Genomic DNA, 22,011 nt, shown 5'->3' with positions numbered 1-22,011 from the left:
GTGTATAAGTATGCCCAACATAGAAAGTTTCAGGTTTACTAACACTTTTTTCCCAAAGTTGATGTTTAAAAACATCAGTTTGCAGGAAGGGCAAAGTTGAGCAGGAGCACTGTAAACTTTGGGTGTTTACTCTTCTGCACGCAGGACCTGAGACGTCAGAAGTGCCTGGTCTACAAGATCGGCACTCCGCTTATCTCCACTGCCTACAAGCTTTCACTTCGTTTTATCTTGGTACCCAACTGGCCTGACTTGGGGTAATGGAACACAAGCCAGGTTTGGGGCCTGCCCTCATGGGGCACAGAGGCCTGCATTTCAACCCCAGGGTAGCTATACGTAGCCACCAGGGATGGGATCATTACTAGCGGCAGCCGCCTTCTCCTGCTCTTACCAGGGGTCAACTGCTTCACATACGTTAGCTCTGGGCCTGACCCTAATTCTGGAAGGAAACGAGACAGTAAGCCCTGTGTTCAGCCCCTTGCTCGTCCCTTGCAAGCTGTGTGCCTTTAGATAAATCAGTTGCCCCTCAGTTTCTGCATCCATGAAATGGGGACAAAGAAGGCAACCAGTATTATAGGAGGGTGCAGGGAGACAATGTATAAGGAGAATTTAACATTCTGATCATGTGGACTTCCTGGGTGGCTCAGAGTCTGCATTTCCGGGCAAAGCAAGGACGCTCAGAAACGTTCTGGGCTATAATTTGTGTTACTGGCCATGTTTTATAGATCAGGGGACTGAGACGGGTAGGAATGTGAGTCATACGCCCAAGGGTGCCCTCCATCAGCTTCTTGCCGGGGCTCTGGGGCCCAGGACAGCACTGACTCTGACCAGGTGATATGCCCAGGGCTTCTCCTACACTCTTCACGTCAGGAAAGCTGTTTTTCATCTTAGGGAGGAAGAACGGAGGTCCAGACACAGGAAGCCATTTGCCCAAGACCGTACAGCGAGGAGGCAACACAGCGAGAAAGGAGCCAGGCTGCATCTGCCTTCATAGCGCTTCCCACCCTTGCCTCTGTGCAAATAGTTGGAGTGCACACAGCAGGCACTTAATAAAGACTGAAAGGGCAAGAAACCTATGTGGCCGAGGGAGCTGGCTCCCGGGAACAGGCTCTCTGGGAGCCGCTGTGCTGCTGGGAGTCAGCAAGTCATCTCCCCCTCCCGACTGGCCAGGCCAGCCTCCTCTCCTGGGGCAGAGAAAGCTGGGGGAGGGAGGCCCTGGCAGGTCTGGCCCAGAGCCCACCCACTGCAGGCCCCGGGCGAGGCTTCCGAGAGGGTTCAGCCTGCAGGAGGGCAGGCACTGGGACCTGCGGCAAGGAAGGGGGAAAGTACCCCCAGGCAGGCAGCCCCTCTGGGCCTGGCATCAGCGGCTCAGACCAGGCCTAGGACGCCCATTACTCATCGTTTTCCTGGCAGTTCTGGCCACCTACTCCTCCCAGCTAGGAGGCCAGTTCCTTAGATGGGAGACGGGAAGCTGCCAAGCCCCCGCCAACACAGAGACCTGCAGTGATCCTTGTTACACCAGCCATCCCACACCCCACACACCTGCCCACACCCCTCCATAATCCTCTGGCTCTCAGAGCACGATCCCTTGCCCTCCCTCCTGCCCTCTTCTCTCCGTCCTACTTCCAAGCAACTCCATTTCCCCTAAAGCCCAAATACATCCCGCCCGTCAACCCCATCTTAATTCCCCAAGAATCCAACAACCTTCTGACTCCCAAGCAGAACCCTCAGCTTCCTCCTGCCTTGACATGTCTTGCCCCACACCTCCGTTCTCCCCCATCTCCAGTTCTAACCGACCTCACTGAATCCTTACCACCCTCCTGGAGGGCCCGCAACAACTGGGAGCTAAGCCCATCTCCACTTCCATCACTAAAGGAGGAGAGGCTGAGACTCAGAGAGGTAGAGTAACTGGCTAGAGGTCACACAGCTACTGAGCCCCTGATCCAGAATTTGAAATTGTGGCCGCCCACCCAGAAAGTGCTCTGAACTCTCAGCGCCACAGTCTTCCCAGCAGCCCCAGCCAGCCTGGAGTGGGGATCATCTCTACTCCTCCAAGCCAAACACCCATATTCGGAGGGCAGCTCCCTCTGGCCTCCTTCACAAGAGCCACTTCTGAGTCATGCTTCAGAGCATTTTTCTGCTCAGCTTAAACTCCTGAAGTCTACGATAACACCCCTGAAGCCTGGCACTGCAATTTGTTGTAGGCTCTGGAAGAGTCCGTTAATTGGAGAGGGCATGGTTTGGGGGCCACCCCAGGCTGGAGGTCATTGGGGGTTAGCAGGCTGCAAGCAATGACTGGCCCCAGTCACTGAGAAGCCACAAACCCTGGAGTGCATAAGTATAAGCGGAAACTCAGACTAAGACCCCTAAAACCGCAAAGCAGGAAAGGGTCAGACAGGTTCACACCAAAGGTCACATAGCCAGTAAATGACAGAATAGGGACCCGGTGGGGAAAGAGACTCCAAGAAGGGAAGGCTCCTACCCAGAGTCACCGGTTAGGTGGCAGAATGCGGGCCTGAACTGAGGGTCAGGACCTATAACTCTGTCCACTGCTTTATAATGTTACCGACCTAACCCCAAATGAGAATACACCAATTTAAATTTGCAACTCCTCCCATTCATGATTCTCTTGCCTCGCTCTATTTCCATACCACTCATCACCTTCTAATACACTTTACATACTTAATGTTATTAGAAGCTGAAACAGGGGGCGCCTGGGTGGCTCAGTTGGTTGAGCGACTGCCTTCGGCTCGGGTCATGATCCTGGAGTCCCAGGATCGAGTCCCACATCGGGCTCCTGGCTCCGCGGGGAGTCTGCTTCTCCCTCTGACCTTCTCCTCGCTCATGCTCTCTCTCACTGTCTCTCTCTCTCTCTCTCTCAAATAAATAAATAAAATGTTTAAAAAAAAAAAAAAGAAGCTGAAACAGGGGCATCTGGGTGGCTCAGTTCCTTGAGCTCGAGACTCTGGATTTCAGCTCAGGTTATGACCTCAGGGTGGGGGGATCGAGCCCCGTGCTCAGCGGGGAGTCTGCTTATCCCTCTCCCTCTGCTCCCCCCAACCCCGCCACTCATGCTCTCATTTTCTCTCTCTTTCTCTCAAATAAATAAATAAAATTTAAAAAGAAAGAAAGAAAGAAAGTCCACTAGATCAAGGATCTTTAATCTCTTTTGCTCCCTGGCATACTTCAAGCACCTAGAACAGTGCCTGCTCCATATAGTAAAAGTTCAGTGAATATCTGAGTAAGTAAATTAGTCCAACAAACTTTTACTGAACGGGGCGCCTGGGTGGCTCAGTGGTTTAAGCCTCTGCCTTCGGCTCAGGTCATGATCCCAGGGTCCTGGGATCGAGCCCCGCGTCGGGCTCTCTGCTCAGTGGGGAGCCTGCTTCCTCCTCTCTCTCTGCCTGCCTCTCTGCCTACTTGTGATCTCTATCTGTCAAATAAATAAATAAAATCTTAAAAAAAAAAAAAAAAAACTTTTACTGAACACTTAACTAACCTTAACTAAGCCAGGCTGCAAACTGCAACTGCTTTGCTCTGTCCCAAGTCTACTTAGACATTAACGTTCACTGAACCCTGAAACAAGCCAGGCTCCAGGAAGGAGCTCGCAAACCAACCCAAATTCAAGCCAAATGCGTACATTTCCTTAAACAACCAAACTCTCCAAACTACAGCATGACACATCTCTGAATTGAAGAGAACCCACATTTCCCGGCGGCTCCCTCTGAGAAGCCGTTTCATCTAACCCAGCCCCAACCCCCAAAAAAGGCCCAGCGAGACTTGGAGAGTCTGCAGCCCCTTAGCCCGGCCACCCATTCACAGCTGCTACTTTTCCAACACTGCTTTTGCTAAACAGGTCTCAGTGAGACCAGCCACAACCCAAGGGGTGAGGAGCACTGGGCACTCTGGCCCCCCACTCATTTGTACCAGACGCTCTTCCCTGGGATGGCAGAGGAGAATAAGGGTCCAGAAATGTCCTTGGCCTTCTGGCCCTCTCCCTGGTGCTGTCCAGTACCTCCTAGTGGGAGGGTTGCTGGGTGGGCAAAATCAGAGTCACCTCTGGAAGGGTGACATCTGCAGACACGGACCCCTTGGGTTTCTGCAGCAATCCCGGGGAGCCTCCCCTTCAGCCAGCAGGGACAGGGCGTTCAGGGATTCCCAGGTGCATCTGGGGTTGGCTGAACCAGACTGCAGAAGGCAAGACTTGGAGATCTGAATATATGGCTTTTGACCAAAGCCAAAAAGCTGTTCCAAGAAGTCCTGAGTTCATTTGTCTCAGTCCAAGGGATAGAACAGCAATCTCAGGAGGGACCGTTCCAGAGAAAAGGAAGGTATTCCAGAAAGTGCTGCCCTGTGTCTGCATGGTCTTCCAGAAGAGGAAATCAACACAGTCTCCGTCAGCCCCTCCCCCCAGCCAATGGGCTGTAATACCCGCAGCTGCAGCAAATATTTACTGAGCTTCTCCTGTCTAGGTATCCTGCACAACCTGTAGCAGAGGCGGGCCTGCCACGGACCCCTGCCCCACCTTCCAGCTGTTTAACCTTAGGCTCCTATGGCCTCTGTGAACCAAAGTCTCCTCACTTGCAGAATGAACGATAACTCGATCTACTTCATAGGCTTGCAGTGGGAGTTCAAGGAGATAATGCTTAGCCCAGTGCCTGCCACATAGTAGCGCTTAATGAGAGGCTGTGCTTTCAAAGAAAAGGACCGGCCTATACAGAGAAAAGGAAAACTATGTAAGAGGTTCCTAAAAGTCCTATAAACCATCATTGATACATTTAGTTCTCTCCTAAGCGTTCGTTGCTGCCTGTTGGTTTTCAAATAAACTTAATCCTCACAGCATCCTCGGGGTGGAAAAGGCGGAAGGCAGAGCGACAGTCCTCGTGACAGAGGACGAAAAACAAGGCCCCCGAAGGTCCGGGGAGGCGGCCGGCAAGCACACAAGGAGGGGCCATCTCCCCTCAAACCCTCCGGAGCGGGTTCAAAACATCGGACGCGGGGACGAAGTGGCTGGAGGCCATCATTAGGGGGGCAGCCGGCGCCAGCACGTTAATTCACCACTGCTAGGAAGTGGTCATCTTTTATCCCTAAAGAAAAAAATGGCACGTCAGGGCCCGGACCCTGGGGGAATAAGTCAGCGCCCCGAGACGCCACACTCGTGCTTTCAACGCTGGGTCAGGCTCCGCAGAAATAAAAGAGATGGCGGTCCCTGTTCCGGAGAAGCAGCGAGCCCCCCCAGGGCTCCAAGTGGGGCATCAGGGCCCCAGAGGACACCCCTGAGCGCCGGCCGGAGGAGGGGAGAGGGCGGCGGCGGCCGGGGGTCCCGGGCTCCGCTCACCTGGCAGCGGCGTTCTGCGCACCTGGCAGAGCCAGGCCCCAGCCGGCCCGGAGCCAGGCTGGGGTAGCCCCTGCTCGGAGAGGCCCGGCCCCCCGAAGCAGCCGGCGGCGGCCCGGAACTCACCTGCCGTCGCAACCGCGCCGCCACCGCTTGTCAGTCAAGCGCACTCACGGCGGCACGGCGCAGGGCCGTGGGGCCCGCTGGTCGCGCCCCGCCTCCTCCCCCCCGGAAGCCCAATCAGGAGAGGGGGACGCCACGGATGGGGGCGGGGCCAGGCGGGCAGTGCGGGCCGGGGGCGGGGCCAGGCAAGAAGGGGGCGGGGCAGGGCGGGGTGTGCTCTGACGTCACTGCTGCGCGCCGGAAGTAATCCCGGCCACGGTATAGGGGCTCGGCGGCGGGACGGCGGGACTGCGGGACAGCGGGGCCGGCGCGACCATGCCGGTCACCGGCAAGAGTTTCCGCCGGCGCCGGGCAGACTCAGAGTCGGAGGAAGATGAGCAGGACTCAGAGGAGGTTCGGTGCGTTTGGGGTGGGACGTCCAAGGGGCAGGAAGAGAGAGCCGGCTGTGGGACTTATCACCCGCCAGGCTCCTCTTTGTGAGCCGAGATTGTTGTCCCTCTCTGCAGACAAAAACTGAGGCTCCTAGGGGATGACGCCGCCGCCTCAAGGCCGCGCAGTTGGGAGAGGTGTCCCCACGATGCACGGTGGATTTGACACCCAGTGGGTCTAAGCGCAAGGTCGCCTTCCGGACCATTGTGCTGGCGGCTTAGCGTCTAGGCAGGGGTGCCAATAGAGGCTGCCTTTTGAGTCTGAGTTCCGTGGAGGGTCTCTCAGTCTGTGCGTTGCCTTTTTTCAGATTAAAACTAGAAGAGACCCGCGAGGTGCAGAACTTGAGGAAGAGGCCCAACGGGGTGAGGTGGGTATCGCGCGGGGGGACCGGGAGGAGGAGGAGGTGGAGATGACAGAGACACGCCCCCGCCTCAGTCGCCATCACAACTCTCAGGCATAGCTCCTTCTCTTAACACTCTGTACACCTTCCACTGCCCTCAAAGGAGTCCACCCCTCTTTATTTTATTTTTTATTTATTCCACCGTTGTTTAAAGACGTTTAACCAGGAGATGGCCTGAGCTGTGTGGTCTTGAGTTTTACCCCAGAGGGGCAGAAACGAGTGATTAACTCCTATTTTTATTGCCCCCGATTGTGAAATGCCCGTTGGTTGTTAAGAGTTTGGAAAATTTAGAGAAGTGTAATCAAGAAAATAAGCAGCACTCATAATTCTCCCATCCACAGGTAACCAGTGTTAACACTTAATGTTCTGGCTGATCTGTTTTCTTTCTCTTGTAAAGGTTGTGAGTACTTCTATGCTGTTTTTCAACTCACTTTCACATTTCGGGCATTATGTGGTTTATTTTTCCAAAATCCTTTTTAGTGGCTGCATATTAGCCCACCACGTACATGTGCCGTAGTTTGTCAACTAATCTCCTACTTAGGGGTCATTTGTAGGGGACAGTAGGTCATTTGTAAATGTTCACCAAACAGGAGTGCAATAGGTACTTTTTTCTACATTCGTCTTCAGCTTCGTGTTCCCCAAAGGCAAAATCTTTTTTTTTTTTTTTAAAGATTGTATTTACTTATTTGACAGACAGTAGGCAAGTAGGCAGAGAGGCAGGCAGAGAGAGAGAGGAGGAAGCAGGCTCCCCGCTGAGCAGAGAGCCTGATATGGGGCTCGATCCCAGGACTCTGGGATCATGACCTGAGCCAAAGGCAGAGGCTTTAACCCACTGAGCCACCCAGGCGCCTCCCCAAAGGCAAAATCTTAATGAGATTGCCAAGCCCAGATAATATCAATGGCCTTGAAGGAAAGTATACAGCTTCACTGCACCCCCCCATCCACCATCTAAAGTGCTTTGCTGAACTCTGTTTTATGCTTGTAGGCTTTTCCAATTGTCTTTGGTGCCCACTCCTCAGATCTTGCCTTTGCTCTAATGTTGCAACATACAAACTTTCTAAGTGTATTTCCTCATATCTCAGTTATGCAATTTCTATCTCTATCTCTCACTCACTCACTCTTCCTCTCTGTCACTCTTCCTTTTTGTTTTTGCTCAGTGCTGTGGCCCTGCTGGTGGGAGAAAAGGTACAAGAAGAGACCACCCTAGTGGTGAGTTGTGGGGGCCTCCCTGGGTAATGGGGTGCTGTCGCTACTCTCCAGTGGGTGACTGTGTTAAAACAAAAAAAAAAGTCCATTCCCAATAATATAGATGCTTCCTCTCAGCTGTGTTTTCTGCTCATTTGACTTTCTGCAGGATGATCCCTTTCAGATGAAGACAGGCGGTATGGTGGACATGAAGAAACTGAAGGAAAGAGGCAAAGATAAGTAAGTGTAGACCTCACGGAGACACACACTGACCTGTAACCCCTGCCTGGGTCTATGTGACCCCAGATAGTGGGGGCCTGTAACAGCAGCTTTAGTGGGACATCCTGAAGTATCCTTCGTGCTTTATAAAAAGTAGCTAGCTTAAAACCAAGTGAAAGCAAAACTCTTTCTTTAAATTTTATTTCTTTACTTGAGAGAGAGAGAAAGTGTACGCCCACAAACACGCTGGGGGAAGGGTGGAGGGAGAGGGAGAGAGAGGATCTCAAGCGGATTCCCTTCTAAGCATGGAGCCCAGTGTGGGGCTGGAACCCACGACCCTGAGATCATGACCTGAGCTGGAATCAAGAGTCAGATGCTCATGGTGCCTGGGTGGCTGCATCAGTGAAGCGGCTGCCTTCAGCTCGGGTAATAATCCCAGTGTCCTGGGATCCAGTCCCGCATCAGGCTCCCCGCTCAGCGGGGAGTCTGCCTCTCCCTTTGCCCCTCCCCCTGCTCTCTCTCTCTCTCTCAAATCTTTAAAAAAAAGAAAAAGATGTTCAATCGACTGAGCCACCCAAGCACCCCAAAAGCAAAAACGCTTGAAAAGTTAGTTTAGTGCGCTGTGGCCATTCTCCTTTCATAAAGGTGAATTGTTTAGTGTGTTTCAAACCTATGTGGAAATTTTGTTTTTCTTTTTTTTTTTTTAAGATTTTATTTATTTGACAGACGGAGATCACAAGCAGGCAGAGAAGCAGGCAGAGAGAGAGGAGGAAGCAGGCTCCCCACTGAGCAGAGAGCCCGATGCGGGGCTCGATCCCAGGACCCTGGGATCATGACCCAAGCTGAAGGCAGAGGCTTTAACCCACTGAGCCACTCAGGCACCCCTTCCTTTTTTTTTTTTTTTTTTAAACGTTTTTCTTTCTTAAGAAACGCAAAAATGCAATTATAAAAATAATAGAAAAGCAAGAAATAAAAGTATCTACTCATTCCCCAGAGAAATCTCCAGAGGACAAGTCTGCTTGCTTCTATTTCTTCTATTTCCATATCACATATATATTTTTTCCCAACCATAAGCGGGACGTACTGTCTGTATGTGTTTTATTTGTATAATATCGATCGCAGCCTCACTGAGTTGTAACTTTAAGACTTTGCTTCATTGCTTCTCCCCTTAGGATCAGTGAGGAGGAAGATCTCCACCTGGGAACATCATTTTCTGCAGAAACCAACCGAAGGGACGAGGATGCTGACATGTAGGTATCAGTCTGAGTATTAGCAATTCGGAGTTGGCTGCAACTAGAGTGTAAGATATTTAGTTTCAGATGACATTTCTAGAATTATCCAAAGACAGCAGGGAGCCCGATGCAGGGCTTGATCCCAGGACCCTGAGATCATGACTTGAGCTGAAGGCAGATGCTTAACCGACGAAGCCACCCAGGCGCCCCAGGAACGACTAATTTTCAAGACAAGTTTTGTGAGTCTCCTGCCTCTTCCTGAGGTCTGTGACTTTCTCGTTTCAGGATGAAGTACATTGAGACAGAGCTGAAGAAGAGGAAGGGGATTGTGGAACACGAGGAACAGAAAGTCAAGCCGAAGAATGCAGAGGACTGTCTTTACGAACTTCCAGAAAACATCCGCGTTTCCTCAGCAAAGAAGACCGAAGAGATGCTTTCCAACCAGATGCTCAGTGGCATCCCCGAGGTGGACCTTGGCATCGAGTATGTTTCAGACCCCTGGTCTGGTCCCTCTCCTGCCCCAGCCCCCCGAAGAGCACTCCGGTTTCCAGTGAAGGGGACTGTTTCTTGCCTGTCTCCTTGGAAAGCCACAAATAATAACTCTATTTTCTCTGGCAAGCTGAGATACGTGTGCCCACAGTGTCTCTGAAGAATTTGGTCAGTGTTGTTAGACTTAAGGGAAAGTCTCCTGAACGCAAAAGTGAGATGTTTTGTTTATTGAGATATAATTAACACGTAACATTATATTGGTTTCAGGTACACAGCATAGTGATTCGATATTTGTATACAGGTGTTTATTTTTATTTAATCTCTGTTCACAGTCCTTTAGCTGTTCTAATCAGACCTTTATCTTCCTCTCTTTTATTCTAGCAGGAGCAATGTTAAAGGTTTACCCACCCCATGATCCTCCTTTTTATTTTTTGCAAAACATCTGTTCTACCATGGGATCGTCATGGAAGAAATGCAATGGTCAGAATCCTCTTTGGGTGTAGTAGGAAGTGGGGAGACTTCTGGGTTCTCACCTCTTTTCCGGCCTTACTAGCTCTGAGCCCTAGACAATTCTTTTTTCTTCTCTGAGGCTTAGTTTCCTCTTGATCAGAAGAGGACAGTACATCCTGCATCTCCGACAGCTTTGAGAACACATGAGAACACGTGTGTAGGAGAATGGTAGGTCAGCTGTAGAGCACTGTGCTCCAAGAGCGATCTCCTTACACAGTGGTGGCTTCCAGTCCGACCGTGAATTGTGTCTGAGGACCAGAGGTGAGAAGGTCTAATACACAGCACAGCCCCTTTCTCCCCACAGTGCTAAAATAAAAAACATCATTTCCACGGAGGATGCCAAGGCCCGTCTGCTGGCAGAGCAGCAGAACAAGAAGAAAGACAGCGAGACATCTTTCGTGCCCACAAACATGGCCGTGAATTACGTGCAGCACAACCGATGTAAGCTTTTCTGGGGAAGTAGCCCTGCCCCACTGGGGAGATCCCCTGGCTCCCGTATTTTGTCTCAAGTGTCCCCTGGGCTCTTTTTGATCCAGTTTATCACGAGGAGCTCAATGCCCCCATACGGAGAAACAAAGAAGAGCCCAAAGCCCGACCCTTGAGAGTGGGGGACACGGAGAAGCCAGAGCCCGAGCGTGAGTACAGCAGGGGCCGCAGGGCTGCCTGGAGCAGTCATCGGGGCCCGTGGAGGCAGGGTGGCCTCTGCAGGGGTAGAAGGTGGGCTTTGGGGCCAAGGCAGCCGATTCTACTCCATGCTGCGGACCGTGGCCATTGCCTTCCCTTTTCCAAGCCTCCATTTACTCACCTGTTAATGGAGACCATCATAAAACCAACCATTTGGGGTCGCTCTGAAGATTCACTGGGCTATCAAATTATAATAGAGACTTAGAAATTTCAGTTATCAAAAATTATTGACTTCAATAATCAAAATACATTGAATGTTACTCACAACATCACCCAAAGATGAGCGCTGTTGACGTTTTTATGGATAACCTTCCAGACTTAAAAAAAAAAAAAAGATGTATATAGAAACATACAGCGGATACATATTTAATAGGATCTCACAGTGTTTTACTCGGTAGTGTGCCCTGCGTTTCTCTCCGTGACAGTAAATACATAGTTGCCCGTTCAGTGGCCACCTCATGTTCTATTGTGTGGATTTACTGTGGTTCCCTCTGGTTGGACACTTAGGTTGTTTCTCATTTTTCCCGATTTAAAGGCTGTTTTGCCTGTATCGTCCTTCGCTCCATGCCACGAAGTCGCCAAACACTCCTCTAGGCGTGCGGTGATTTGTTCCTCTGCTGGCAGCGTCCACCCGCGCCCCTTTCCCTCATGCTCACCAGCACCGGGGGGGTGTCTCCTTTTTTATCAACAACGGGACGATCCTGGTAACATGCAGAAGTTGCTGAGGCTTCTGGAAAATCCAGACTGTTTTCCCTTCCCTCCCTCTTGAGAAATTATTTTCTGTAACTTCCCAGTTGCATAGTCTTCAATTCCTAGAGCTTTGTGTCATTCACACATGGTAAGCAAGGACTTTGGAGTCACCAGACTCAGGTTCCTATCTCAACATCCCTTCCCTTCCCGAGCAGCAGTGAGGAAGTCACCTAAGCTCTCTGGACAGTGATGGCAACAGGCCCTCGTTAGAGTTGCGGTGAGCGGGAAAGAAGTTGTATCTGAAAGTGTGAGGCACCAGGCTTCGTGCACAGTCACACTCACTGCGGCTGAAAACACCCTCCGACCGGTCGCCTCGTCCGTTGCTAGGCCACCATACGGTCACCTGACTCCAACCTCTGTTTATTTTCATTCACTCAGTAACAAGTATTCACTGAGACCCTACTATGTTCGTGTTCACGGTGGTAGCACCTGGGGCTCCTGTGGGGAATGAGACCGGCGTGGTCCCAGCCTAAGCAGAACCTCTCAGCAGTTTCCAGCATGGCCAATGGCTTTTCCTCTTTTCCTTTGCAGGGTCCCCTCCTAACCGCAAGCGGCCCGCTACTGAGAAGGCCACCGACGACTATCACTATGAGAAGTTCAAGAAGATGAACAGACGGTACTAAGGGCGGCGAAAGGGAAAAGTGCAGAATGGGATGTAAATAGCGCCGTCCCTTCCATTACCCACGCCCCCACCACACCCCACCCCGCCGACAAAAAGGCTTCCTGGACAGAAGTTTGCTCATTTGCTAGCAGACCGTTCCCAAAACAGACCCTCTTAGCCCGCTGCTTACCTGCTGGATTTTTCAGGCACCACATTTATAACCTTTTGAAACAAAACAATGTGTAGTTTCCCTATTTGTGGGCAAACTCTATTCTTGTGAGCATTATTAAGTCTTGTTTGTAAATATGTTGACTTTCTCTTAATATTGGCCCTGGGTCAGGAGGAAACGGCTGTGTTCAGAGTGAGATAAAACGCTTTAGATTGTGCTGTTCATTATTATATATGCAATCGTGTCTTCTACTTTCCAATATCTGGAGTTCAGAAATGCATCCTTCACTGTATATGCTGGATCCAGCTGACAGCAGAAAAACCTAGGATGGGATCAAAGGGACACTGGCATTTTCTGACTTTTACAAAGTTACCTATTCCTTTTCAATAAGAAAGAAAAAATTTGTATCATTTTCAGCACTTAAGTATTAAATATGAAACAAATCCAACCTTCCTGTTTGAACTGTGTCTCCTTCTACCAACACTAGGTAATGTGTTGGGAGCCTGGGGCATGGGCAGCTCAAATGCAGAACCCAGTTACTGAAGAGATTTTTCTCATTAAGAGATGTGCACAGGCTCCAACCTGTGGGCTGGGGGTGGCCGTGCCCCCTGGGCTGTCATTTTCCTGAGGCACTTAACACAGGTCAAGAGGAGAAAGGATGAGCAGTTTGGTTGACCTCTGGGCTGATTTTTAGAGTGGGTGTTGTGGTTAGAGAACTTTGGCTTTAGAGTCAGAGCTGAGCTCTGCTCACCCCCCACTATACCCTCAGACAAATCTCTTTTCCTCTGAGCCTGTTTTCTCATCTGTAAAATGGAGATTTTATTTTTGTATTCCTTCCGCCATTAGAATGCATGATCCGTGAAGGCAGGAATCAGGGATGTCTTTTTTTTTTTTTTTCCTCTAATCCCCTGGGTCTAGTCCATAACCCAACACACCGGCAGTCCTCAAAACCATGAATGAATGGGTGAGTGAGGGCAAGTAACTTTCCGTGGCAAAATCGGAGGAACACTGCCTCATCCAGGTGGTGAAGGTCAGCAACAGTCATAAATCACATTGCTGGTATGTATCCTTCATATGTTGTGATAGCACTCTGCCTGTGTAGAGTATGTTCCGCCCCAACACTCATATCCCCAGTCCAAGCATAAGAACATCACATCCCGATAGTGGGGAAGCCAACTAAAGATTTGACCAGCCTCCCCGAAACTGTCAAGGCCATCAAAACCAAGGAGAGCGTGAGAAACAGTCTTAGCCAAGGAGGAGCCTGAGGAGACATGAGAACGAAATAGAATGTATCTTGGATGGGACCTAGATCAGACATGCGACATCAGGTAAAAACTAAGGAAAAATGAACAAACATTCGTTGTATCAATACAGATTCATTAACAAATGTAACACACTAATATGTTAATAATACGGGGAATTGCGTGAGAAGGTACAGAGTTATACAGTCTTCATTTTTCTGTATATCTAAATTCGTTCCCGGAAAATAGTCTTTGAAAAAAAAAAAAACAAAAAAACGCCCCCAGCGGCTTCCGGCGCTCACCTACCCGAAGCCGGAAAGGGCTCCGCCCGACACAAAGATGGCGGCCGCGACGGCGTAAAGAGGCCCGCCCCGCACAAAGATGGCGGCCGCGGCAGGGAGGAACCGGAAGCGCATTCTGGCAGTAGCCCCGGCCTGGGGCAGCGCGAGAACGCGCAGGGAGGCGCGGGTCCGGGCATGAAGCTGGGCCGGGCCGCACTGGGCCTGCTGCTGCTGGCGCCGTTGGCGGTGCGGGCGGTGGAGCCCATCAGCCTGGGACTGGCCCTGGCCGGCGTCCTCACCGGCTACATCTACCCGCGTCTCTACTGCCTCTTCACTGAGTGCTGCGGACAGAAGCGGAGCCTCAGCCGGGAAGGTAGGACGGGCGGGGCGAGCGTCGGAGGCGGGGGTCGGGCGGCCGGCGGGGGTCGGGGTCGGGGGTCGGAGCCGCAGCCGGAGCGGCCCGGGCCGGTTGGCGCCCGGCTCAAGGCCACGACCACGGACGGACCGGATTTGGCCGGAGACCCGAGCAGGGGGGCCGCGGGCCGGGCTGCTTCCTCCGCCGAGAGTTTCGCTCCTTCCCAGCCAGAGGCAGGAGGCGCGGTGGGAAGTCTTCCCGCGCCCTGGGCGGCGGCCGAACTGCAGCCCTGCGGAGCGGGGCGCGGAGAAGGGGCAGGGCGGGCCGGAGGAGGCCTCCAGGCCCACCGCCACCTGCGCGCCCAGTGCTGACCTACGTCAGCGTTTCAGCCCGCGCTCGGCGAGCTTAGCAGGTTCTGCGGGCTCTCGCGGCCTGTACACTCGGCTGGGCTTTGGCAGACGCGCAGACACTCCCTCCCTGACTAGCTTTGTTTCTCCCAGCGCTGCAGAAGGATCTGGACAGCAAGCTCTTCGGACAGCATCTTGCAAAGAAAGTCATCTTAAATGCTGTGTCCGGCTTCATAAGCAACCCAAAGCCGAAGAAACCCCTCACCCTCTCTCTGCACGGGTGGACGGGCACGGGCAAAAATTTTGTCAGCAAGATCATCGCGGAGAATATTTACGAGGGTGGTCTGAACAGTGACTATGTCCACCTGTTTGTGGCCACGCTGCACTTTCCACACGCCTCCAACATCACGCTGTATAAGGCAAGAGCAGAATTTTGGAATCTTTCCTGGATGATGCTGGGGTGGTGGTGTCTTTGCTGGGGGGGGGGGTGGTTTGGGAATTCCGTGTTGGGAGTGAGTGAGCCGTGAGTCTTCTCTTCTACACGTGTAGGTTCTCTTTGAAAGGTGTGGAAGTTAGGGAGGGTTTGAGGTTGTGTGGTGTGGTTACACCTTCCGAGCTCCGTGGTGGTTGCTGAAAACGGACTCTACAGGAATACTCTTTTTAGTAAGTGGGGTTAGACACGGCTGTCATCACATCCAACCTAAAGATCGTGACCTGTAACTCATTTTGTAAAAGAGGAGACATTTCTAGAAAGGCCTGAGGTTGTTTGGCCGAAGTGTTGCAAACTGCTTGTATAGTTTAACTCACTGATTAATAACAGCCTGGGTTTTGGCGGCAGACACACTTGCTTGTGAGTCCTAACTCTCCCACCTGGGAGCTGTGTAGTCTTGGGATTGAAGAAGGCCGGTGTACACAGGATACCTATTAATGTCGCCATTTTAATGACAAGGACCAGCAACTCAGTGACACAGCACCACTAGGATATCCACGCAACAATCAACGTGGGGCTCTGGAACCAGGCAGAGCCGGGTTCACATCCCGGCTCTACCGCATACTAATTTTGTAATCTTGGGCAAAATGAGGAAGCTTTGTGCCTCAGCCTCCTTATCTGTAAAATGGGTATGATAAAGCACACTGTGGGGAGTTGTGAGGAACCAAGAAGCTTATGTGTGTCAAGTTCTTCGCACGGTGCCATACACCCGGCAAACACTCCGTGAACCGGGCCATCGTGCAAACAGTTGTAGCGCTGATGCTTGCACCGCGTGTTTGCTGCACTTGCTGAGAACTTTGAGTGGCTTTTGCCCCTTGTCATTCAGGACCAGTTACAGTTGTGGATCCGCGGCAACGTGAGTGCCTGTGCGAGGTCCATCTTCATCTTCGATGAGATGGACAAGATGCATGCTGGCCTCATAGATGCCATCAAGCCTTTCCTAGACTATTATGACCACTTGGACGGGGTCTCTTACCAGAAAGCCATCTTCATATTTCTCAGGTAAGGTCGGGGCCGGGACCTGCTTGAAGAACTCTTTGAGCCCAAGTCGTGGGCTTCAGCACAAAACCCAGTCCTCACTCCCCGGAATTCTGTTGTAGCAATGCTGGAGCCGAAAGGATCACAGACGTGGCTTTAGATTTCTGGAGAAGTGGGAAGCAGAGGGAGGAGATCAAGCTCAAAGACATGGAGCCAGCCTTGTCCGTGTCGGCCTTCAATAACAAGAATAGTAAGTGCCGGTGCTCCTAACCCGTCACGTTCGCGATCCTGCGTCCCTGAGCTGTAGGTCCTCGGCCTGGCCGTGGCCTGGGAGCTGGCTAGCAGCGCCGATTCTCAGTCCCTTCCCCGATCTACTGAGGCAGAATTTCTCAGAAGACTCTGTGTTAAACTCTAGGTGACTCTCCTAACCCCTAGAGTTTGGAAGGTGCTGTTTTAAACGAAGAGGGACAGTCTTGATCATCAAGGACTTACAAATTAGTTCCCTGTTTTCTTTAGCTAAATCCTTTTCCTTTATGGAAGAAAAGCAGCAGGTAAGCAAGGAAGGCTGTTGGGGTGCTTCCAGAGGAGAGGATCTGTCGGGTCCCTTCCTCCCTGTGTGTTGTCCTGGAGCTCTGAGATTCTGTGCACGAGATCAAGAGCCAAGCAGAAGTGGGCCCGTGTTCTGCACCGGGTGCCGTGTTGAACACTCGACCTGCAGATTTCCTTTGATCTCCACAGTAACTCTTGGGGTAGAACCTGTCATCGTCCCCAAGGAAACGGAGGCTTAGAGGCAGCTGCTTGCCCAAGGCTACCCAGCCTGTTTGGTGTCTCTGGTCCCCAGAGCCTGAGCTTTTCACTGCCTAGCTCATGATTTTTCCAGGGAACACACACACCTTTGACCTTGAACCCTTGGCGGTGAGAACTCCCCATGATGCAAAATGACTCACCTGGTAACCTGGGAGCCACGCAGGCTGACTGTTACCATTTAGGTCTGCTCCGTTCAGGTTCCTTTTGCGCTTAGAAAACAAAAGTTCTCCTTTGAAACAAAAAACTTCTTCTACTGTAGAAATACACGAACAGTATGGGGTGTTGTGTGTCTGTTTGTAGGCGGAAGATTACTGATGAAAGCCGGGGTATTTTGTAATCTGTTAGGTGGTTCGTTGGCATGCCAAACAGTACGAACACATGCACTAGAAACCTTAAGCCTGAATGCTTTAGCAGTTGAGGCCGGTAGCTTGGGACCCACGTTCTGGGAAGTTACAAAGAGTTCCTGAGTATAAGCTTCAGAATCAGGCAGACTTGGCTCAGCTATTTACTGACCGCGGCCCCAGGCAGATGGCTGAACTCATTCATTCATTCCACAGGTGTTCATTGAGCACCTACTTGGTGGCAGGTACTGGTCCAGAAACAGGGGACATAACAATGAACAAAAGCAAATCCTTATCTTCATAGCAATGAACAAAAGCAAATTCTTATCCCAATAATAATAAATAAGGGAGGAAAGGCGTCAGATGATGGATTTCTGTATCTATATAAAAGTGGAGATATCTCTTCCTCTCCAGTAGGTAAAAAGTAAGTCCGTGATGGAGGTTTGGGGTGCCGGAGTGAGGATGGGCTGCAGTTTTCAGTGACGCGCTCAGGGATGGTTCACCGTGAGGGTAACACTTGAGCTGAGCCAAGGACTGAGGGAGTGAGCCATGTGGCTACCACAGGGAACAGCATTCCATCAGAGGGAACAGCACATGCAGGGTTATTGAGGTGGGGGTATGCCCAGGGTCACTGTGTGGACTATGGCAGTCCTGGAAAAACAATAGGTTAGGGGGTTGAATAAGAGGCAAGGCTTGCATTGGGTGTGCTGGTCATTGAAGACCTGGAGGGCTCTAGGGAGGCTTTGGGTTTGACTCCCAAAGGAGGAGGGAGCCCCTGGGTTGTTTTGAGCAACAGTGTCATGACCAGACTTGGTTTTAACAGGACCACGCTGGGTGCTGGGGGGAGAATAGACTGAAGGCAACCGGGGCAGGGACCCTGGGTGGGAGCTGTGCAGCTGCTTGGGGGACAGATGCTGGTGGCCCGGCCCCTCATGCCACCAGTAGAATCGGGAGACACAGTGGGTTGAGAATGTGTTTTGAAGGGAGAAACCTACAGAAGGTAGAACAAGATTTCCTAAAGGATTGGTGTGGGAATGCGAGAACACCGACTCAGGGATCCCGCTTGAGCTGTGGAAGGGTGGCGCTGCCATTTCGGGGGACAGAGTGCAGAGTTGCAAGTATGTGGGGCCGGGTGCGAGCTGGAGACAGGTGTGGACCGTGAGCGAGGCACCCTTGTAGAGATGGGGGGCAGATGGCTGGCCGTTCAGTGGGGTGCTGGGGGGCGGTTCGTAGATGGTTTTTCAGGAGACCCCATCTGAGATCATTGTTCCGCCAGAACACTCTCCCAATAGTCGGTTTCTTGTCGTGCTGGTTCCTGCCAGAGGTCACCTCCTCAGCCGGGCCATGTCTGCCCACTCTGGCCAAGTAGCCTGTCCTTGCCCGCTCGCCCCATCTCGGTGCTCAGAGCCATTGGCCCTATCTGAAATCGTCTGTGCACTGCCTTGTCGGGTTGTGAACCCCTGAGGGCAGCATCCATGTCTGCCCAGGGCCCAGGGCTTGCCCGACGCAGAGCAGGCCTTCAGGAAAGGAGCTGCCCCCCTTGTTACTGCTCGGCCATTCATTTTGTTTCCTCCCACGGCCAACTTCACCCCAGCCAGGCAGTGAGATCTTTACTGAGCACCAGTTGTGTGCAAAGCGCTGCTGGGAAAGGAGAGCAGATGCTCCAGTTACGATTTGTAATGAGAAATAGTATTTGCTCTCTGTCTTCGGGCGCAGATCTAAAGCGCTCAGAATTTCTGAAGGGACAAGGGCCATAAAGGTGTTTTGATATTCCTAACAGAGCCGCTAACCACACCTGAGTTTGTCTTGGTAAGGGGCTTTTGGGGAAGTATCTCTCCTGGCACTTTCTCTGAAACTCTGCCAGCCTGGGAAGTTGGTCCTCGCTCCCAGTGCACCGCCCCGCCTCTCTGCGTGTTCCCGGCACTCTGGGCTGGTGTGCCTCTCTCCTGCTTCGGATCTGTAGGTGCATCTAAGAGGCCGCCCCTGAGCCCGAGCCCGTGGCTCCTGTGCTTGGCTTCCGTGGAGGCATTGAGCTCCCGGGTTACACTGGACTCACTCCATAGCGGGCTCCGCCTCCGGGTCTGGTCCCCAACAGACGCCCGGTGGACGTATGTCGGATGGATGGGGGGTGAGGTGGACAGTGACGAACACTGCCTTTCTCTTTTTCCCAGGTGGCTTCTGGCATAGCAGCCTAATTGACCGAAACCTCATTGATTATTTTGTTCCCTTCCTCCCCCTGGAATATAAACATCTAAAAATGTGCATCAGAGTGGAAATGCAGTCCCGAGGCTTTGAAATTGACGAGGACATTGTAACCAAAGTGGCTGACGAGATGACGTTTTTCCCCAAAGAGGAGAGAGTTTTCTCTGACAAAGGCTGCAAAACCGTGTTCACCAAGTTAGATTACTACTACGATGACTGATGGCGGCCTGGAGTCATTGCTTCCAGTCGGAGAAGGAGGAACTCCGCACACAGCTCTCTTCCCGGACCTCCCCCGGCTCTGTCCTCTGGAAGAGGACTGAAGGAAACGCTTCCTGTGGGACAGGATGGGAATTTTCCTGGGCCATTTTCATCCAGTGAAGCTTGATGGCATCAGAACCTACAGATCATGGACTTCGGAACAGCCCCCAGAGCCTTCAGCGGAGGAAGCAGGCAGCTCCCAGTCTGCTCGGCCCAGGGCTCATGATTTTTTAAAAAATCATGTTTTAATTTCAAGTGTTTCTGTTTCAAGGAAGGACGTCTTAAGTTTTACTGAAAATGTAGTAACTTTATTTAAAATGGTTTTTAACATGAGAAACTTTTCAGACTCTACATTGCTGGCTTTGTGTTTTTTGTTTTTTAAAGTTCCTGTCACCATACCATATACTGTGATGTCTTTACTGCAAAGAAGTCCAGGCCCGGGTCCTCAGCACGTAGTCCCTAAGATGGCATAACTGGGGACCGAGGCAGGAGCAGTGATCAGACCTGTCATGGGCTGACCATCGCGAGGGGCATTGAAGTGTTTAGATAAAAGCTCGAGTATGTAAAAGGGGACACACTGAGGCGAGTCACAGATAAGCCTTAAGTCCCCAAGGGTTTTGATCTCAGTAACATTGTGAACTGTGGGAATAGCAACATTGTAGACATTTGTTAGAAACAGAGTTTCCTCGGGAGAGAAGTATTTCCAGCTTCCCACTTGCCAGGCCTTCAGCCTTGCAAAGGAGGACCCTTCTCTGCTTCCCATTCCTGAACGAGCCTGACAAACTTGTCGTCTGGCAAGTTCGGCCATATTTTTAAAAACTATCCTTGTTGCTAGTTCTTGTTAATGAGAACTCCCAAAACATAGAAAAGTTAAACTGCCAGCCCTCCTCCCAGTCTACCCTGTGGATGGCAAGAACAGTGTTTTTACTTATAACTACAGAAGAGCTACCATTTTACAATGATATTGTGTGTAACTTGTGAATACATCTTTAAAGGAGGGAAAAACCCTCCACCGTAGGTCGTAGGTGCTTCAGCTGTGAATGAAGACCCAGCAGGTGCAGTGCACAGCTTAACCCGGGGCCTCTGAGCCTCCCGATGGCTCTTGCTCTGTGCTTAGCAGCCCTGGGCTTCACGGAGCTCCTGACACCCAGCCTTGGAGTTCAAGTCCAGAGACACAGCCTCAGCGGAGGTGCCAGCCAGGCGCACAGAGCGCTACAGGGGACTAGGCGTACCTTGGTGTACGTGGCACCTACAGCAGGGGTGGGGGGAGCTCCTGTGGGCTGTGGCACCAAAGTGCTCACAGACCCATTTTTTGCAGGCCCGGAGGACCAGCTGGCACCCGCCACCACAGGACCCCTTTGTCTTGTGGGACCTGTCCCCCGGAGAGGCTCTTTAAGGGCGTCCAGGCCTCCCAAGCTTGGATGGCTGCAAGTGTTGGAAGTTTTGTTTTGTTTTAAGACTTATTCATTCATTTGAGAGAGAACAGGAGCATAAGCAGGGGTGAGGGTCAGGGGGAGAGGGAGAAGCAGACTGCCCTGAGCCGAGAGGCTGATGCAGGGCTGGATCCCAGGACCTTGGGATCATGACGGGAGTGGAAGGTAGAGGCTTAACCGGCTGAGCCACCCAGGTGCCCCATGTTGGAAGGTTCTTGATGTGGAGCAGAAGCTGACCTGTCGTCCTGTCGCCAGGGGTCACAGATTGGGCTAATGACTTTCAGATGTCAGCCCCAGCACCTGGGCGCCCCTCCATAGGGAACATGGGAGTCCCCTGACTTCCATCTGGCAAGTTCAGTCTTTGTAGATGAGGGCGGAGCGGAAACTGCAGGAGGCTGGGAACAGACCTGGAAAGTTCTGTCTTGGGACTTGAGCACCTTCAGTTAAGAAATGGTGGGAGCGGGTGGGATGCTGGGTTTGAACTTTCTAGAAAGTAGCTGGCTTGTCCTCAGTCCTGAAAGGGGGTTGGTGTTAACGATCCGCCGACAGAGAAGCCCTGTGGACTGCGCTTGAGCGAGGACCTCACCGGACGGTGCGGGCTTCCAGCTCAGAGCCCGGCCTTGCTCGGGTGCAGAAGGTCAGCAGGAAGCCCTATTTTCCCACTGCCTCAGTTCCCTTCCTATGTCAACTTCAGGAGCAAACACTTGCTAGAAAGAAGCCCAGCTCTCCCTGGAGTTTTCATCCGTGAAACTGTGGCACAGAACCCATCACCCATTCCAGTGTTACTGTGCGTGTGGGTTGGGGGGACCAGCCCTGAAGGTAAATACTGGCCAAGTGACGCAGACTCCCCGCCAGCTGGTCTGGGGTGTGGTGTGCCTGACACCCCGAGCTGCTGGACAGCCTTTCTCCCAAGCTCAAACTGTTCAGAGTTACCGAATAAACTAGGGAAAACAAAAAGTTAAGTGACGCGTCACAGGATAAAATGTAGGCTTTATTTCATTTTCAGTAGGTCAGTTCAAGTTCCTGTCTACCTCTCACACAGGAGGATGTGCCCAGTAGTGGCCTCTTCCGGGTACAAGTCCAAAGGTGGCTCACACGTGGTGAGTGAACTGCATCACCGTGAACCGGGAAAAGCTTGTCTCTCCCTGACCAGAC

At 51.9% G+C, this 22,011-nt stretch overlaps 3 protein-coding genes across 4 annotated transcripts in view; 2 read left to right on the top strand and 1 right to left on the bottom strand.

Moving 5' to 3' along the window:
* LOC111145686 (ubiquitin specific peptidase 20) overlaps positions 1-5,491 on the bottom strand; it is a 42,524-nt gene extending 37,033 nt beyond the window's left edge. For both annotated transcript variants that reach the window (XM_022500788.1, XM_022500789.1), the window contains exon 1: positions 5,459-5,491. The gene's annotated coding sequence lies outside the window, so the exon portion shown is untranslated. The remainder of the gene's footprint in view (positions 1-5,458) is intronic.
* Positions 5,492-5,717: 226 nt separating this feature from the next.
* LOC111145803 (chromosome unknown C9orf78 homolog) lies at positions 5,718-12,565 on the top strand. The gene is made up of 9 exons (XM_022501035.1): positions 5,718-5,853; positions 6,192-6,251; positions 7,442-7,493; positions 7,639-7,709; positions 8,861-8,938; positions 9,206-9,403; positions 10,224-10,360; positions 10,456-10,554; positions 11,885-12,565. The coding sequence occupies exons 1-9, from the start codon at positions 5,771-5,773 to the stop codon at positions 11,974-11,976; spliced, it is 870 nt and encodes a 289-aa protein (XP_022356743.1). The 5' UTR covers positions 5,718-5,770; the 3' UTR covers positions 11,977-12,565.
* Positions 12,566-13,806: 1,241 nt separating this feature from the next.
* LOC111146354 (torsin family 1 member A) lies at positions 13,807-19,774 on the top strand. Its single transcript, XM_022501875.1, has 5 exons — positions 13,807-14,018; positions 14,501-14,766; positions 15,664-15,839; positions 15,938-16,065; positions 19,135-19,774. Exons 1-5 carry the CDS (start codon positions 13,841-13,843, stop codon positions 19,383-19,385), a joined length of 999 nt encoding a protein of 332 aa, XP_022357583.1. The 5' UTR covers positions 13,807-13,840; the 3' UTR covers positions 19,386-19,774.
* The last annotated feature ends 2,237 nt before the right edge of the window (positions 19,775-22,011 follow it).

The sequence above is a fragment of the Enhydra lutris genome, unplaced genomic scaffold (assembly GCF_002288905.1).
Source record: "Enhydra lutris kenyoni isolate GAN:26980312 unplaced genomic scaffold, ASM228890v2 scaffoldscaffold13, whole genome shotgun sequence".
Taxonomy (NCBI): Eukaryota; Metazoa; Chordata; class Mammalia; order Carnivora; family Mustelidae; genus Enhydra; species Enhydra lutris.
The sequence above is the reverse complement of the archived record's forward strand: the minus strand, read 5'-3'. Positions and strand labels throughout refer to the sequence as shown.